Here is a 19266-nt window from a genome sequence, read left to right as displayed (position 1 = left end):
AAGATAATACGAGGAAACATATGTTCCTGTGTGTAATAATAATAATAATAATAATAATAATGATGAATAACTAAGGAAAGAACTGGTGACTGCGGAGTTGGGGCTATGTTCCAGATTTATTCAAGCTGTAGTGGAATGTTGAAGGGAAAACCCCGCAAAAGCCCATATGAAAGGTCTTGAGTCACACATACCAGCAAAAGGCTGCCGGTATCACCTTCCTACCGGCAACCGGCAGAGCGAGCAAATAACCGGCTGTGCCCGTATAACACCGGCCTGGTGGCAACCCTACTCCCAACATATATTGAGAATTTATACTGCATATTTTGAAGATTTTCAGTGCATAGTTGTCTGCATATTTCAACAGTTTTTAGTGCACATTTATCTGTGCTCTACTTATTACCTCGCATGTCAGTAAGGTCACATTTGGTGAAAACTGCAGAGGAAAACGCACAGTCTATAAAAAGATTTAAATATCATTGTGCAATTTATTTTATAGACCCCATGAATCAATGGGCAAACAATATATTTCAACACATAATACTATGACCTATGACATCATGTAAAGATGCTGATTTGTAGTTGGCTAACAACCTATATACAGTAGCTGTACAATGACAAGTTTCATGATAATGACTTCTTATGAAGAACAAAACATGCAACCAAAGAAGGCTGAACACCAATACAGTTGTAAAATAAAAAATGGCAGTGATGTTGTAAAAATTATGGCAATTTCAATTAAAACCCATTAGATTTCTGTTGCCCTCGACAGACAATGCATATATGTAGCTTTAGTGAGAAGACAACAAAACTATCTCATAAATATGAGATGATAAAATATATATTCATATTCAGAACAACTCTGAAAAAATGGTAGATGTCTGCAAATCAATAATTTATTATGTGATGTAGTTTATGTAAAAGGGTGTGATTTGAATTTGTGAATGAATCAGTACTGCACTTCAACTGGGACTAAATTCTTAGATACTAATGCATTGATGAGATGGAACCTAAACAGAACGTCGTTTTGTACTTCCGTGTTGCATAACTTTACAGCCATGCCTGTATAAATAAAGCTAAAAGTTTCCAGATGCGGTTGTATATGCCGTATTTTACGTTCTATGTACAGTGATATAATCATTCACGTGATCTTTCCCAAATTCATTCTTGCACACCAGATCCGTGGTTACTGCCATGTTCTACTGACAACTTTTTTTCTACTGAAATTTCCATGTTTCGTATGCTATGCCTTTTCTGCATCCTATGCATGACTGCTTTGTGTAACAAAGTCCATCCTATTGTATAATCTGATAGACAAAACATCACACCTGTTACATCATCAATGTCACACAACTGATTGTATACTTTGAGTGAATATCTCCTGCTTATAGCAGTACAACACAAATTATTTGCACATCCCACATTTAAAAAATCATGTGCCCTGGCCAGTAAAGCCTCATCAATTTCAGCTCCACACATGATACAAGTTAAAAATGTAAAACTCAAGAAGCTAATCAACTCTCAGTGAAAGAAAATTAACAAGTAACACGTCATTAAAAATTGAGATCTCAGTTTAGCACAGAGTTTTGCTTGTCACAAGATGAGGGACGCATCAAAAACAGGTACAAATGCTTTGGCTTTAGATATGTCTTCGTTACAAGAAATTGACTAATAGGGTTAAATTAATCGAGAGATGGTAGTAAAATTAATGAGTTTTCACTGTTACTGCTTTCAGAACTTTGTTCTGGTGGGCACAGGGACTTGGACAACCTAAAAGTAAGATACGTACAACAAATAAAAGTTGCATGTGATGTGTCCATCTTAAATAATCTAATACTGTCAATGAGAAAACAAGTTGCAATTGACATTTGCAACCTGGTAATAGTACCATGGCCTGATATGGATGAACGATGTGTGAAATCATGCTAATAATTCAAACCCTAGTAGGGATTCATGGCAAACATGGATGGAAGTGGCACATGAGGAGAAGGTGTCCACATTTGGCCTGCGTCGTCGACGTGAACTGATGGCAGAAGCCCACCCTCATCCAACCTGGCGTCTGAAAACTTTGCCTTCTTCTTTGAAGGCCGTTCACCGTTGGCTCTCTCCAGCCGTCGAACCTCCATCTTCTTTTCCCACTCCTCCTCGCCATGGTTCCTGAAATTGAGGTTCTTGTGCTGGTAGAACACCAGGCTGATGCGGGTGGGGTCTTTCCGGTTAGGCCTTTTCAGAGCTGTCGTTGCGTGGAGCTCATGTTTAGCACACTCAAACAGAACAGAACCGTGGGTCAGTGCAATCGCGACCCCTCCAACTTCATCGTCCTGAAAGGCTGACTCATTGTCAGAGTCCACCTCGTAGATGTCCTCTTGCTCGATCGGCGATATGGCTTCCATGGGTGAGAAGCTGAGTTGTGGCACCCTGTGTTGCACTGCTGCTGACCTCTCTTGACTAACAGGCCTGTTATGAGGAACTTGATGCCCTGGATAGAACGGTGATGTGGGCCACTGCATCCGTTGCTGCGCCTGCTCCAGCGCGGAGTGGAAAGACTGCGTGTGGCGTTCAAACCCATTGGGAGCTGACTGTGGTGGAAGAAATGCATTCTTGAATGGAGGAAGTGTACTGGATGGCTTGGCGGTTTCGGGCGACGGCAGGCACGCTCGATGCGGAGGCGGCGTCACACCGGACGACGGAAGATGCAATGGATGACACTGATGGGAAGCAAAATAGTTTGGTGGCGTTGGAGGGGCAGGAAAGTACGGGGGACGCCTCTGATAGTACGCGTGGGGAACGGCATAGTCCTGTTGAGCCTGCCAGCCCACTGAGTGGCACCTGCTGGCTGCAGGGTGGTAGCCTGTGCTCATCTGCGTGCTGCTGTATGTATTTGGGTTTGCTGGGTAGTAAGGTTCTCGCATGTGCATAGGTGATCCCGGTGTGTGGTGAAGGTCTGCTGACCGTGGTGTAGTCGGGGGTGTCATAGGAGTGACTGGCGGACTCGGATGAGGAGAATAGGCTTCGTGGTGAGGTGAAAAGAAGCCGCCACCGCTTCTTGGGTAAGGTACGGGGCTATACCTTTGCGTAGGGCTCCTCATCAACACGTGAGGGGATGCAGGTTTCATGTGCAACGGTGACGGGGGTGGCATCGAGTCACGTGGCGGAGGTGTTGATGGGTGGCGGTAGGCGTAATTATTCAGCGCCGGGTGGTAAGGATGGCGCTGAGTCGGACTTCCATATGGTGAACACAGGCCACTGCCTTCTCCTTGCTGGGTAAGATTTTGCAGGTGATGATTTGAAACAGAGGCCAAGTTTTGCAAGTGGTCAATGCCATGGGATTGTTCAAAGTTCTGGTTGGTAGTGTGAGGGTGGTAGCCCGGACTAGCACTGTAAAGGTGGTTTCCCTGCACGTGATAACTACCGAAGACAGTGTGGTCATCCGGCGGTGTATCTAAAGCACCTATTTCCTGTGGGCTTTGAGGAACATGGTTGTAAGTGGGCTGCCTGTTTTGCTGAACACGGTGGTTGGTGAAGTGGTTGTTGTAATGATGAGGAGGGCAATGGTTGTGGCCCGATCCATAGGAATTCACTATTTCTTGTTTGATGGGATGCTGCTCACGTAGCGGAAGATCTTGAGGCATTCTTCTTCGTACGTCTTCCACAGTCATGTCCTTCCTCATTTCCAAACTTGTGCCACTCTGGATGCAGGTTTCTACTTCACTGAACTCTGATTTGATGTGAACATTTGTTGTCTCATGCCTCTGTGTTTCTATGTCCATGTGTTGAGATTCTGGACAAGTATAATGTGACTGCGGCCCTGCAGGTGTGCTGCACATGTAATTGTATTCTTTATTTTGCTGGTATTGACAGGCGGTCTGCATGCTATGTTCATCCTTCACCCTCCCTGGCATGATGTTATTTGAATCTGGCGTTACGACATGGTTGCGGTCTTGCTGATGGCCTTGCGATGGGAAAAAATGTCTTGCTTGATCGAGCTTTGGGCTGGGAAAATCGTTCACTTGCTTCATCGACATCGCACCTTTGCGGTACCTTTCCTCGAAAGGTGACTTCCGCATCTGTGGCATGTCAGCACCAGGACTGAATACTGGAGATGGCATAGTTTGAGAAGAGTAGCCTTCATCTGCCTGCAACTAAGATGAAAAAAAAGAGATCCACTGAGTGCTCCATTTACAGTTGGTCATGTTTCTCTCAGCCCCACTTATGGCATGCAATATTGTACGCTTAAGCTATATTAAGCCCCAAGCAAATGTTAGAATTTGCACGCTACGTATAGCAAATGCCACGAGGCGTAATGGACGACTTTCTGTGGGTACTTCAATTACAAAAAACAATTTAAATTGTATTGCTGCTGCTGCCCTGTGGTACATTTTCTCCAAGCATTGGCAAGCGTTTTATAGAGGAGGCGTACCCTCTCCAAATCGAAATTCTGAAAAAAAGATGCAAGAAGCACACTCAAAGCATGACTGGTGTAGCTTACTTTTATGTCTGCGTTTACCCAGTAATTTATCAAATCTTGTGTTAGGATCCTGATCGGAAATCAGGTGGGTCTATAGGTTTGAATCCTGGGGTCAGCACATATAAACTTTTTTTTTAAAAAGAATTGTTCGAGTTTTATAGCACGTATATCACTTACTTCTCCTGACATTGGCTGACACTGGGACTGAAGTCCCTCTTCTGTAGCTTTCTCTTTCCTGCCGCGCTTCTTGCAGGGCCCTAGCGGGACTCTCCGTACTCTTGCTTTTGTTGGGTACTTCTTGAGAATTTCAAGTGCACCATTCCTGACCTTGGAAGAGGAAATTAGAGGATTAAAATGGGGAAGTAATATTGGGGCCTTGAGAATTAGATTAAAATTTGATTACAATTAGTGCATAGTACACATATTGATTAGATGGAACACTCCCAACCTTTTCATCAATTCCGTCTTTCTTTCCGTTTTCATCCGTTGGATCCAATATGTACAATGGAAGCACATGGAGCTGTTCATCATCTGGTTTCTCATTCTGTCGGTACTTCGTTAACGTAACGACCTGCAGAATAAAAAGTGTGGATGCAGGATAGCAGAGTGAATGCATATAATCAAGTCTCTTGTCGCTGAGATGCGCAACGAGTGTTTTCAAGAAGCTGTATTTGACGAAAGTATATGCACGTCAATATCTTTATAAATTGTTACCATGATAGTGAGGATTCTGAGGAAAATTCATCATACGGAGGTATTTCTGGGACGGACAGCAGGAGCAGACTTGGCAACACTGCCGTGCAGCAATTCACACTCATTCTTTAGAGAGCAAAACACGGTGCACCTACCACAGTACAGCCATTGTTCATATTGTGTAGATCCTTATGAGCATGGGCACAGAAGTCAAGACAGGCTGTCACACCGGAGAATGGCCTGCCTCGTTTTAGCCCCAGCCTACAGGACAACCCCTCACTTTCAAATTCCACCTGGGGAAAGAGAGAGAGAAAAAGAAAAGCGTTACCCTGAAGAAAACACGTGTGATTTACTAATGTAACTGTGCAAAGGTTGATCAAAAGTACAGGGAAATTTCACATGTGGTACATACCTGGTTCCTAAATGATTCTGGAGCTACTTTTAAATAGAGGGGAGCCATCTCCGTTGCAAGAACCTGTAACTTGTCTTCTAGTTCCTGTTCCTAAAAAGCAAAAAATTGACGAGCTTAATCAAAAGTTACGCGATGCACGCACAATGAGATGACTAACCTCTGGCTGCTCCGAGAGTTTGAATTTCCTCACTGCTTTGCTGCGTGCATACTTGCAGCCATTGTAGTACATGCTCCAAGAGCAACCAAACGAGAAAGATGCCCCACAAGTGTCTGGATCGCTGCCTTGACATGCACACGTGCGCCTGGAAGACAACAGGAACGCAGGTAATAGTCAACTCATTGATGCAATTCTTCTTGCAGGATATTAATGGACTGCATGGGGGCAACACGACCACTCAAGATCTTTGTGGTTCCTGGACCATCAGTGGGTTTGACGCTGGCCATGGACAGTAATGTCCCCAGAAATCGACCTCTGGGGGTGGGGTATATGCATATGGACACATGTTTGTGGGTATGTGCATTGATAGCTGAGCTGTATTGGACAGTCTCAGAAATTTCATGGGGGGGGGGGGGGGACATTGCAAAAATGTTGCAGAAATGTTTTCCTATGAGCATAGAATGAAATTCTCGATGAAGATACCTGTCACGAGTACTAGCCACAAGACATAGCACAGGGCAGCACAAGGTGCAAGTGAAATTAGATTGACGATCAGTGCAAGCACAGAGTTTCTCTTTGTCATGAGGGACTAGCTCATTTGATTTTGGAGTAAATTCAGTTTAATGCAGGCTCTGATATTTGCTTCAAGCATTACTGAGATCCTTATTTAATTAGCATCGTTAAAATCTACACTGATTGTGTGGCATATTTTGGTTGATGAATATGATCAGGTTACAGATTTGATTTATCTCATCTCTGATGACAAGCGGTAGTGCTTGTTTCAAGATAAACCAGCATGAAGAACATGGCAGAATAGGGCTCCGACACGTTACTGTGCGGGGAGCATAATATTTTACTCACTGTTCATTAGTGCCACATCTCCTCTGAGTAGGCAGGCCAAACTGCACAGTCTTGTACACTACAGTTCGGTAAAGGTCATCAGCCATGTTGTTGTCTACTCCCTCCCAAGCGACAATTGCCACCACAATATAAGCCGAGGAACAGCGATGACCCAGTCGATGCCTCAGTACTGCCAGAACCTTCTCGCTTGGACCACTGCGCCGTATGATCCACTTTGCCAATGGACACCCTTGACTCGTCTTGCCTTCTTTGCCCGTATACAATACTTTCTCCAACCGTAGAGCCGGTCCTCTCTCATTCAACCTACACGAGATCAAGCAGGAATGGTTGGACTGTAACCACCTTAATGTAACAACAGTAAATAAATGACCGTTAAAGGACATTAAACAATAAGGACAACACACTACCAGGATATATTTTGGGGGGTGTTGAAAATAGTTGCTAACCAACAGCAGAAATGCCCGCCATATCAGATGGAGGGTGGGGTTCCTATCAAAGGAATAGGAATGCATCACAGTGTGTAGGACAGACCAACAGAATAACTCTGTTAAGGTTGATGGACTATATTTTGTGCCATACCTAGGTTGTTAGGTAGAAATTTTGTTTACTTGCCAAAGAAATATACAGATTCTCAAAGGGGACCACAAGGTTCAACATGGGTATAAGCATCAGACTTTTATTTCACATTTTTGTAGTCTGGATACTTTAGAGTGAGCCTCTGGTGGGTTTCTCATCGCAAGAGAAAGTTCCACATGACTTTCTGGTGCCACCACCTCAAACACCGCCAGGGTAAGGCCAGCTAATTGATCATAATGATAGCTCATTAGTAGAGCCTTAAGTTTTGGGGTTTTACCCGATTCTTCCCCGAATTGAAGGTTGCCTCTCTAGGGTGAAACCAGATTTTTACCACGCAAATTGCCCTCCCTGGGATGTCTGTAGGAATGCACCAACTTACTTGTTTGGCAGAAAAATGCAATTACATCACCGTTTGTACCGAACCACTACAGTTAGTTCTAATAACTGAGCCAGATTTCTCCCCGATTTTAGCGTAACATAAGTTTTTTTTCACCCGAATTCGCACGAATTTAGTGCACACGTTTATTTACCCGATTTTTACCCCCCCCCCCCCCCCGAATTTAGAAAAAAATATTTCCCGAAAACTTCAGGCTCTACTCATTAGTGGTGGGCACTCTGGTGGCTAACCTTACTATGGAACAGGAACAGGAGCAGGGGTGTTTCGATTTGTGTGTTCACTTCAGACAAAAACTGTCAACAAGCCACTACCTCTTTTCGAGCATGTCTCTAACTGACGATACACTGGGACCGGAGCCGAGATGCGTGTAGTATGGAGCCTTGTCCATGGGGGCTGTGAATGGAAACAGTTTCTCTGTTGCAGCAGTTGCGATACAACCAAGCACAAACCCCGAAACAGCGACTGCACGAGCAAACCACCCTATTCTCAAGTGCGAGGCATTCCAAAATGAAGTTGCACATATTGCATAGCTCGATGAAGTTTTAAAACTGAGGGTCTCTTAAGAGTAGGCAGTTCGGTTGTAATCTCCATATCTTGTACTCCGCGAAATATCTCCTGACTGCGTATTTAATATGAGCAGATAGCACGAGTGGCAGCAGCTCACTTAATAGTGCAAGACTGTTCGAACTCACCTTGCAAACATAGGCTTGAAGAGGCTTTTAGGTGGTATTGCTACCGCAAAAAGGGTGGGTAACGTCGTTGTTCCAGTTGTGCGTTGTTTTACGTACCATATACACTTGAGGTATAAAAGTAGCAGCACAAAGCTTCCCCTTCTTTGCTTTTCGTAGACTAGAAATCGCTGTGTATTCCAAAAAAGAATCCAACTGGGTGCATTCACTGCATTACTTTTGCTGCGCTTGCAGGTGACTTAGTATGCCCGTTCAATTAGTGATTTTGTTCAATTGACAGAAAGAAGAATCACATATTTGGGCACCAAAGGATAATTTGAAGATATAAAATACGCCGAGCAAAGAAACAAAGCTCCATCATGTGTACTGTCATCTGTACCTTGTGCAGATGAATAGAGCAAGTTTTTGATGCAACAATAAATCAAATTTAAGGCCATTATCTCTCAAATAGGACATTTTGATGCGCTCTTCCCCCATTACTTAATGCCTAGTGTTTTGTCATCCACTTTTGTACCATTTCTTCAGAACCAAATATGAAAGCCCTGTGCAATATGAACAATACATGGTACAACTTGGTGATGATGCAATAATTTGCAACTTCCGTTTTGTTTTTGCAATACCTCGCACAACTGAGAGACAGAAATCTGAACAGAGACTGGTGGAAGTGGAAAAGGAGGACTTTCGAACAATTGAGTACACTGTGAAGCTGTGGATCACTTTTGTCCCCTACGAAAAACTCAAGCTCTGCTAGTCTTTTTTTTTTTCTTTTCTTTTTCCTTCTTAGAACATAACAGAACTGTGTAGAGAACATGCAAAGCAACAGGGAGAAGGAAACAAAGAGAATAAACTTTTGTGGGAGGGTATCAGAGAGAAAGAGAGTAGAAGAGCTCAGAGGAACGCACATGCAAAAGAATGGGTGCAAGCATTAAGAGGATTGCTGCAAAAAATTCCATCACCACACAGAACATGTATTGCATATAACACAGGCTGTCTGCTGAAGCTTTGTTTTTTTCTGAGATTTACTAACCTGAGCAAACGATATGTATCAGTTTGCTTCTTCTGAAGGCTGCAATTACGTTACCCACTGCTGTCGAGCGCAATTTCTCGCAATGCCATAGCAACTGTGCCGAATCGGGAAGAAAGCAAGTTTATCTCCCAGAAAGGTACTTAGCTCGTTCCCGGTAAGTCCGTTTGTGCCGCTGGCGAGGACGAAATCACCTAGAGCACAATGTTCATGGAGGAACGTTCACTTCTTTTTCTTTTTTTTTGCAATAAATTTTCATAAATGGTTCTGAAGAGTTGCCTGAGGCATGTGGGCATCATACTTTCAGCCTTACATGTGGTAGCATAACACAGAGGTGGTTTGCCTCGTGTCACGAGTTATTCGTGAAAAAACTAGCAAACAAAGGACGAACAGCAAAAACAGACTGTGTCATCGTGTTTTGAAATGAAAAGGGTTTATTTCTCACACATTTCAAAACCTGAGATTCTATATAGATAGAAAATCTATGGCACAGTGTAAAAAAATTGTATAGTAGCAAAGAGTATTGATATAGTTGTACATCTCTTCTCATTTCATTATTAATAATAATAATAGAGAACAAAAAAATCACTCACTGCATAAAACTGATTTCAATCTCGTGTGTACAAAGAAGAAAAAGCTATACTGCAGTACAATTAAGTAGGGACACAAAAGTAATCCACACGCTCACAGTACTTCCACAGTAAAACCAGAAAATACCCCCTTGTTCCAAAATAGACACTGCTCAATGCTCTTCGACGTTTTTGCATATCTTCATTTATCACTTCCAACAATCCTGGCTCTCAATTTTCCCTGAGTGCACAAAAGATTTTTTTTTTATGCGAAACAAAAAGAAAAAAAAGATTGAAGACAACTGGTTGCTCACAATGCGACACAATGCAACATGTACAAACACAAATAAACGCCCCCAAAATGAGAAGTGGTTAAAAAAAAAAAAAGTGCGCAGAATAACGTTAAATGTATCGGTGCACAGGTGGGGAGGCTTAAGTTCACTCAAGCGAATGCCATAACTTTCGTTCTCCCAATAATCTCAATCTTCTAAGAACATTTTTAAAAAGACATTACGCAGATCACCACACAAAATGTACAAAATAAAAACGCACCGAGCACGGAACTCTCGAGGTCGTCCGCAAAGAAGCAAAACACAGTGGCACACAAGGAAGCAGACGTGCACGAAATTAGGAAGTGAGCACGGCCACACGCGGAGCCGGCACTGATGTACACAACAAAAACTAACCACACACTGTATACAATAATCTCTCCATAATCGCAGAATGCCCTTAACTTAGTATGCACAAAAAAAAAAAAAAAAAGGAAAGAAAGAAAGTAGAGTTTGTGCATCACTGGCAAATTCTTTTGGCACGTTTTCATCCACCACTTCCGCGACATTCAACGCTAGAGATGATAAAGCTAACGAAATCAAGGGCGACTCATTATGATATGCGGAATGTTCTAACAGGCTCTAGGAGTCGTGCAGTTCGTTACGTTCCCGCAAGTTTCTTTTTTTTTTTTTCCCATCTGAGATAATACAAAAATAGTCCGCTTGGTCACGCTTTTTTTTTCTTCCTTTTTTTTCCCCTCGGATGAGCTCTACAATGTCTTACAGCAAGAGGGCTCAGATAAGCGACGTTCTCATTTCGATTGCGCTGCATCGCGTTACATTTGGAAGGAAGAAGATGCACGGCAGATCTGCCTCCGTTGGGAAATGCATAGCAAATTTGCGCCTTCTCAAGTTTGGAACGGACAGGCACGGCTTTATACTTTGAACCTACAGCAAGCTATTCACAGCCACTACGAACTGCGAATGTACAAGGCTCTACGTCGTTACTACTACGTACAGCTGCATAGAATGGTAAGCTACCCCCACAGACACATATTTTCCCTTCGAGAGAGGATACCTGCGCCTCAAATGCCCAGTGTCACCCTGGCCAACAATAAATAGCTTATAATACGTACATGACAATGTCAAAGGAGACTAAAGGAGCAAATCTAGGACCTGTGATGGTTGATGAAAGCCTCGAAACACCGATGGCGTGAAAACGAGATGAATATGGGAACACAGCACACACCTCTTTCGTGTTTTGCTGAATTTTTTTTTTTTTTGGCCCCTGATTTTCTGCCTGTCCCCGTGAAATGACTATTCCCCCTTCCGAGGAGGCCCGTCGGGGACTTTTGTGGCAGTGACTTTCGGCTGCTAGGAGACGATACTTGCCGGACGACAGGAGTGAGGAACAGGGGATTATGCTTCGCAACGAGAATTTTGTCTTCGTTGCAAGAGATGTGCCCCCCCCTTTTTTTTTCACTGTCCACCAAAACGACACAATCATCGTAGAACGACGTCAAAAAACGCGGTCACGTGCATTCACGCGACTCTCACGGTCACATCGCCGCCGGAAGCGTGGATGGCAGAGAGGACGAGGGGCTTGGCTGACGGTACTCACGTGATTCCTCGTTGCCGTAGCAGTCACAATTGGGCGCCTCGGCTTTCGTATTATTTCGCAGCCGTTCCAGCCGTTCCCACCACGGATCCACCCCGGGAAGGTTCACTGGGGCGAAGGGCGAGCCGCCCGCGGGCATTGGCGGCAACGAGAACGGCGGCGCAGACGACATGCCCGGCAGGACGCCGCCGTAGGGCTGGAAGGGCCCTTCGACCGGCGGGAACGAGCCCTGGTAAGGCATGTTTCCGTACGCCTTGGACGTCTTCGGGGACGGGGGGAGGAGGGGGCCTCCGTCGGGGCCCCCCTGGAGCGGTACTAGCCCAAACTCGAGGCCACGGAACTCGCCGACTGCAATACGACCACCATCTACGTCTGACACATCTCCCCCCGTCCGAGCCGCTGCCGCCGCTTCTTGCCCAATGAACTTCGGCTGAGATGTCCCGCCGTGCGGATGGTGCTCAAAGTAGGAGGGCGCAGAAGTAGCAGCAAAGCTATTATATGTACTGATAATACTTGTATATGTATTCATAGATGTGGTCGTATTGGATAAAAAAGGCTGCTGCTGAGTGTGGGTGGCCGTTTCCGTGGGTTCCTCGTTGTTGTTGTTGTTGTTTTCGACGTCGCTACACGGTGGTACCTGACCCTGTTGGTGCTGTTGGAGGCTGTTTCCAGTGTCCGGAGGCCGCGTCGCGGGAACAGGCGCACTGCAGTTTTTGAGGGCCGTCACGGTGGATGTGGTAGTAGTTGTCGTTAGCGACGAGCAGGGTGCAGACGTAAACTGGTAAGACACATTCCCCTGACCGTCCGTCGAAGCCTCAGTCCTCATCTCTTTCCCAGTTTCCTTCAACCTGCTCGCCTCCACTTTGCCTTCCGTCGGGGATCCCGCGTAGAAGGCACCGTACTGAATCATTCCGTTCAGCGGCCCGTTCCCCGCTGCCGCCGCCTGCTGCATGCCTGCGGCCGAAGGGGCGTTCTCGTTGAACTCATCTTCGCGACTCTGATCCTCAGATTGGGAGAACTCTGCTTCGGAGTGGTTGTTGCTACTCTGGGAGGAAGAACCGTTGTTCTTGGTGAACTCCTGCAGTTCGTGGCCTCCGCCTCTGCTCTGAGACCTTGCCGAGGACGGACTCACGTCCCGCCACACGTCCTGGGGTAGTTCGTTGTTCGACGAAGGAGGTGCGGTGTTGCCGCCACCGTTGTGCGGCGGAGGAGGGAAGCCCCTCACCACCCCGTCGGGCTGTGCGGGCCTGAACGGCTGATGGCCGATAGAAGGGTCCGAGGGAGCGTCGGAGGCTTGCGGTGGCTGCGGGTGCGCGAAATTGCCCCCCAGCGAAGGTCCCAGTGTGTTTTCGAGGCCATGGAAAGGTCCTTGCTCCTTCTGGCTCTGCCTAGTCTGAATCAGAGTCTTGAGACGATTGTTCATCATCTGGTGACGTGCCTGCTGCGAGCCAAAGTCCATCGATGCATCTTCACTTTGCCGACTCTCCTGTTGCGGGGGCTGCTGTAGGTGGCCGTTGAAGGGAGGGCCACCTCCCATGCCTTGCTGAGGGTGATGTTGAGGCGGAGGAAAGCCTCCGAAGTGAGGCGCCATCTCGTACATCTGGTTCGTTGGAGGCCCCTGCATGTTCTTGTGCCCCTGGGCAAGGTGGTATTCATTGGGAGGTCCAAATCCTCCTACCTGTTTAAATATGGATACAGTTACCTTAGTCTACTGAATAAATGGTCCAAATGTCTTTTGTTCTTCCAAATCATTTTAGCAGCAACAATGCTGTGTACTCAGCATTTAGTTGTCAAGTAAACGGGATTTAAACAGTATATGCGTGTGGATTGCTTCAGTTGTGGCAAACAATTCCTGATAATAAACGACATCTGGATAGCACGTACACAGAGTAATTTAGTTCGAATTTATTTGAAACATTTTATTTTAATGCGTTTTTTGTTGAGCGAAATGCTACTTGGGTGTATTTTCTTCGCGCTCCCTTATAGATCATATAGTTACGCTCAGCCCGATCTCATAAAACGACATGCAAAACTACGGGTACATTAGCAGACAGCACACAGATTAACAGCATCAAAAATGCAATAACTTGCAGAGGTCAGTCACGTGTTAGTTGTACGTAAGAATACACCAACGCGCGCGCCCTATGAAATCCCGCGAAGCTACAAAAGCCACAGCAAGCAAAACACATGTAACGGGTACGAAGGACGCGCGCAGGCGATATTTCAAAACAGACACTCCCACGAACACAGAAATGCGTCCGTTCGTCAGCCCGCTTTCAAACAACAAACAATCACACTCACCCCGGGGTGGCCGAGGTGATCGGGTACACCTTGAGAATGGTACGGTGGTACTGGCCCTCCGTTCAGTGTCCGCCCATTGAGATTATTTCTGTTGCCGGGGGAGGACGCCATTCCGTCTTTTCCAACCACACCGCTTCCGCAAATGGCGCTCGCAACCTGCAGCGGATCAGCGCTTCAAGTTGAGGTTCCGCTCAAGATCAAGTCAAAAATCACTGCGAAGGCCCCCACAATGAACATCCCAAAAGGTCGCCTGTCCTTTCGAACGAACAGGCGGTGCACACACACTCCTTGGGGGACGAAGGCCACCGAGCCATGATCGCAGGCATGCACAGCGGGAGTCGACCTAACGGAAACACGCTTCACGTGTCGTGACGTTCTCCCGCAAAGCAGACGGCTTCACAGATGGGCCCGTTGTTCCACGCGGGTTGTCCAACGTTTTGCAATGCACGCGTCCACTAAGGACACCCGCCGTGGATGTCGATCGAAAATATTGAAAATGGTGGACGTTGTAACTTCGGGGCGGAACAATCGGAAAAGCACCCGTTGCTAAGGCAACCACGGCGATAGGGGGAAGTGGGCGAGACCTTCCGCCGTTCCGAGCTTACCGATGATTCTCCGCCAATAGAATGGAGCTTGCGAGATGATGCGCGCGCGGGCGCGTTGAGTTCCTTTTTAGAGTACGCGCGACCTAAATGTCCACCGCACATATATCAAGTATCACGCGTCCTTACGAAGACCTGTTACAAAATCTCCTGCTGTTATTGAATGACATGCTGCGCAGGCGGTCGCAAATTTCTGGTACGAATAATAGCAATCGTTCTGCAAGCACACCTTGAGCGGTGCGAACAAGCGAAGCGTGTCATGCAGGCGATCATGCTACCTCTGTTCGACGAGAAACAGCGTGCACTGCAATTTTGCAAGGCGCTCTACAGCAAAACACGATGCATGTTAGTTTCCAAAATTGAAACAGGGGGTTCGCACTTGCACAACTTACCTGTTGCATATTTTTATTTTCATCTGGTGTGCCCCGGCGCCTTTCGTGCATCTGATGCATCATCTTCTCATAGCGCTCCTGAAAGGTATAGTCATGGCAATTTCACACAGCTGGTCCAGAAACATTCACTTCTACAGGTGTGCACGTATAGAATACGAAACGCTTTTGCAGGAGTCGGCCAAAAATGCAAACAATCAAACTTGCAGCACTTACGAAACAGTTCAGCTTTGTAATCTAAAACCAGATGCTATGCTTTCTGAGACGATCATGTTATAGGTGACTAGCAGGCAGCCGCGACCGTGCTGGAGAAAGCGAAGCTCCACGGAAGCTCGCAACGATCCGTCGATAGTTCAACACGCGCTTGAGAGAGGTCGCCACCCTACCACACACAGCGCATAATCGTTTAGACTGCTTGTACGGAAAGATTCAGCGCCAGTGTGCACTTTATGTAGTTCTGCTATTTCTCGAAAACCGAAAAAGGGCCACGGACGAGAAGGACCTTTGCCACAATTGTGGCAAACGGAACGTGTGAAACGCAGAAAGCACAAATGACACCCCAAAACAAACAAAGAAATCACAAAGAAAAGACACCTTTGGGCCGTTGGCAACATTGCCCTGAAACGCAATCGTGCTCCAGGGTGTACTGCCCGCTACGCTAAAACCTAAACAGACTTTTGCACCGCTCTTTCGGGTTTACACGCACCAAAATAATGATTGCCACTCCCGCGCATGCGCGAAACGTATTGGATATTTTCGGTATTCCTCCCAATTTATCCGACCTTGTCCGCCTATCAGAGACGAACGAGGAACGACTCGTAGAAAATCAATACGGAAAGAAAGGACCGTCTAAAAGCGCGTGAACCGCTGGTCGTCGCGAGACACCTATAGGTAGACCGTTTTCGACAGCGGCAAACGAAGAACGACCTCAACTCGACACCATGCAGACAACCAATTATTGATGAAAGATGAAAGTCACTGAAAAGGTTAGCCAGCTGTAGGGACCAATTATTGCCTGTAATATTGCGTGCTTCGCTATTCTCGAACTTGCTAGAAACCGGAAAGGTTCTGCAACAGATTGTCCCTTATTGACTGTGTATTGTACGCGGTAGAATATTCCAACATGTAGAGTGTCAGCCCCCAGTAACACTGCTGAGAAACCGTGAAGACTTCTGCAAAGCGCAAGGCTCGGTTTTACCACATTCCGTAGCTTTCGAAATCAAGTCCGTATTTACGTAAGTTTAGGTACGTGAGATGTTCTTGTGTTCCGACTGTCGCAAGCGGTGAGACTGTGTCGGCGCCTCCGCCGAAATACCTCAATCACCCGCCAGCACCCTCCAAATGTCGCAAAGCTCAGCACACCTACGGAAGCACTCTCCGCGGTATATAGGGAAGGTCAAAAGCAGAGAGAGAAGGTCAGGTGCCTCCTCTCTCCCTCTCGCACATCAGCTACCCTGTGTACTTTTCTATATGTATATATATAGATTTCTTTCCTTCGGAAGAATATCGATCGGAATTTCCACGAAGTCGATCCGTTTCCGAGGCCCGAGTGAGATCGAACCCAAAATGCGGCTTCGATTTTCGACTCCCGCGTTAGGATACAGTGCATCATTTGGTTTTGTTCGGTTGTAGTAGTCTGACCTGCATCTAATTTAACAGCTGCTGGGAATGAAGATGTCGATAAAGGTAATACTGAACGTAGCGCAAAGGGAGGAGAGGCGGCAGAAGTTACGAATCGGGGAGGAAATATTCAGCGAGTCGACCGTCAAAAGAAGCAGACGCCGAAACGTCAAGCCCGCCAAGACGTTTTGTACATCCATACAGCGAAATGTATGGCGCTCAGTATTGTTATTTCTATGCGATCGACTGGGTGAACAATATATTAGGAGTGAGGCACCTTATTGTGGCGTTGAGCTACCAGGTTGAATAACCTGCGACGTAAGGACGGATGGAACGTAAGCAGGAAAAATAACTACTACCAAAATAAGAAAGACATCATATCAGAGTCATTTCTGACAAGCACGGCACAAAATTATTATGATAGCACAACACACAAAAATTGGGTCAAACTACCTGCCAAAAGAGCCAAATAACCCCGAAAAGCAAGCAGATACGGGTGTCACCCCCCCCCCCCCAATAGGGAATTACAACCCCCTCCCGCTCCCCCATAGATGAGTATCCTCTTCAATTCCATGGTCCGACCACTTCCTCCGTGTTGGGTATAAACAATACGTTGGATATCAACTTCGCAACAAGTAACACTTCGTAACGTTTTCCGGCAGGCTGTGAACAAAAAATATGTCCCCTGGCTGTGCTCTCCTTTCCGCTCGAGAAGCGCCTGTGTGACGTCATTTTGACGCCACTCGCTAGCAGACGAGAAAAAAAGCACAGGCGGGGGATATCCCACGAGTGTTTCTGGTTGAACGTCTTCTTTTTACGCCCGCGCCCATTAAAAATGAGCAAAACAAAACACAAGTATAAAGCGAGCCGCCAGCGGGAGGGGATGGAATGGATTCTCCGACATACGCGCCTCCCTGTGGCAGACTTGTGCACGTCAGGGCCTTCTCTTCTCTTCTCTTCCCTTGCGCACCCTTTTGCTTCTTGACACCATGGAGCGCTTGCTCGGTCATTGGGTTTTCAGGGTCGTGATGATGCAACGTGCAGAAATTGACGTCATTGTTTCTACAAGGTGGACGATACTTGAATTGAATTGCGTTTGGAATGGGGGCATGTCTATTATATCTTTTTTTTTATGAGAAAAGTGCCCGGCTTTGGCAGGGTGACGAGGGTGAAGATGCATATTTGCTTCACAACGGTGGTTGGCGACTGAATATTGGTGTGCACGCCTGCACACCAACAAAAAAATCTGAAATCGACTGGTATTTTCGACATCTTGATTGTCATACAGTAGTTCCTGTGACGTGCTCCCTGAAAATGCAAGCTAGTTTTCTCTCAAAAATTTATCCTGAATCTGCGTAGGCTGCCCCCAAACAGGAACACCTGCATTTTGCCTTCTAATCCAATCAGCAACAAGGTCGCTGTATGCCATGATCATGCTCACCTATTCACCTATTTCTCTTCCTCAGTGAAAAAAACTCATTTATTTAAGCTACTGTTTCTATAATGTAATTTCAGTTTGAATTTCAGTTTCTAATGCCGCGCCGTTTCATCACTCATCGTTTTCTCGTGTAAACATTACCTGTTTGATTTGCAGACGACGCGGAAACGATGTCGTCTGCTGGAAACTGGACGCGCTCAGAGGGTATTTATTGGGCGGCCCCCAAGCTTTCTCCATCGCCGGTCGTCTTGACGGAATCGATATGAATGTCGATACTTGGGCGAGCAGTCAGCACGCGCCGTTGCTATCGATTCGCATCGACTGAGGACGCGTTCCTCGCGTGCCGACAAGATCGAAAAAGAACGCTAGCATTCCTGTCGTCCAGAGTGAGGTTGGCCCCACCGCGCGCCGCGGTGAAGCGCAGACTACCGTCTGCCCTACGACGCGGGAAACGGCACCGTGCAAATAATTACTACCACGTTCTGCTGGAAGCATACCTTCGCACCATGTCGCGTAAACGATGATATGCTTCCATATCTGCGCATGGGGGAAAGGGAGTGTTTTTTTTTTCTTTTTTCGTTTTTACGTGGAATACTATTTTGCCCACTGCAATCACGAGTGGAGGCGTTGCTATGGTAATATTTTTGTGTTATACAATGTAGGCCACACAGTGAACGCTGCACCTCGCTTATTATCATGGCCACCTTGACGAGTTCTGAGGTCAAAAGTGAAAGCTTAGCTAAATAATAATTCGTATGAAAACAGTGGAGAAGGTTAATATGGCGTATATTGAGGAAGTACACGTATAGAGGATGCTGGGAGCCATACGTTGAACATATTGTAGTGGATGAGGCAATTAAACAAGAAGAGAAGTACAAACACAACACAAGCCTCACAACGTCGACACATTCATTCTTACGTTGTTGCAACTCACTCCCACATCCGCACAGGCGAAAACACTCGTGGCGGGCGACATTTTTCTCGTGTAACGTTGTACTGGATGTAAGTCGAACACAGACGGCTTTCTCATTCCACACAGTCATCTCTTTTTGACATTGCAATCGACAAAGACCACGTCGTTGCAATACTGCATACCATCACACGACTCTACGAATTCGACACGTCTTTCTTTCTCACACTTCTTTCATTTCTCCGTTGGTAGACCGCAGCAGTTAAAACGTGCAAT

General features: G+C 46.2%; 1 protein-coding gene across 4 annotated transcripts in view; it reads right to left on the bottom strand.

The window, feature by feature from the left end:
• Nucleotides 1–461: 461 nt before the first annotated feature.
• LOC135368616 (methylcytosine dioxygenase TET-like) overlaps nucleotides 462–19266 on the bottom strand; it is a 103346-nt gene continuing 84541 nt past the window's right edge. For 3 of the 4 annotated variants that reach the window (XM_064602010.1, XM_064602013.1, XM_064602012.1), the window contains 11 exons: nucleotides 15026–15103; nucleotides 14032–14187; nucleotides 11734–13408; nucleotides 7873–7954; nucleotides 6589–6891; nucleotides 5728–5872; nucleotides 5571–5660; nucleotides 5314–5451; nucleotides 4914–5036; nucleotides 4643–4792; nucleotides 462–4139 (listed from right to left, as the gene is read on the bottom strand). In XM_064602010.1, the coding sequence (XP_064458080.1) occupies nucleotides 1938–4139; nucleotides 4643–4792; nucleotides 4914–5036; nucleotides 5314–5451; nucleotides 5571–5660; nucleotides 5728–5872; nucleotides 6589–6891; nucleotides 7873–7954; nucleotides 11734–13408; nucleotides 14032–14187; nucleotides 15026–15103 (5142 nt within the window). In that variant the 3' untranslated portion in view covers nucleotides 462–1937. The remainder of the gene's footprint in view (nucleotides 4140–4642; nucleotides 4793–4913; nucleotides 5037–5313; nucleotides 5452–5570; nucleotides 5661–5727; nucleotides 5873–6588; nucleotides 6892–7872; nucleotides 7955–11733; nucleotides 13409–14031; nucleotides 14188–15025; nucleotides 15104–19266) is intronic. The other variant, XM_064602011.1, reaches the window with a different exon arrangement.

Source organism: Ornithodoros turicata, chromosome 9 (genome assembly GCF_037126465.1).
Source record: "Ornithodoros turicata isolate Travis chromosome 9, ASM3712646v1, whole genome shotgun sequence".
NCBI lineage: Eukaryota > Metazoa > Arthropoda > Arachnida > Ixodida > Argasidae > Ornithodoros > Ornithodoros turicata.
The sequence above is the reverse complement of the archived record's forward strand: the minus strand, read 5'-3'. Positions and strand labels throughout refer to the sequence as shown.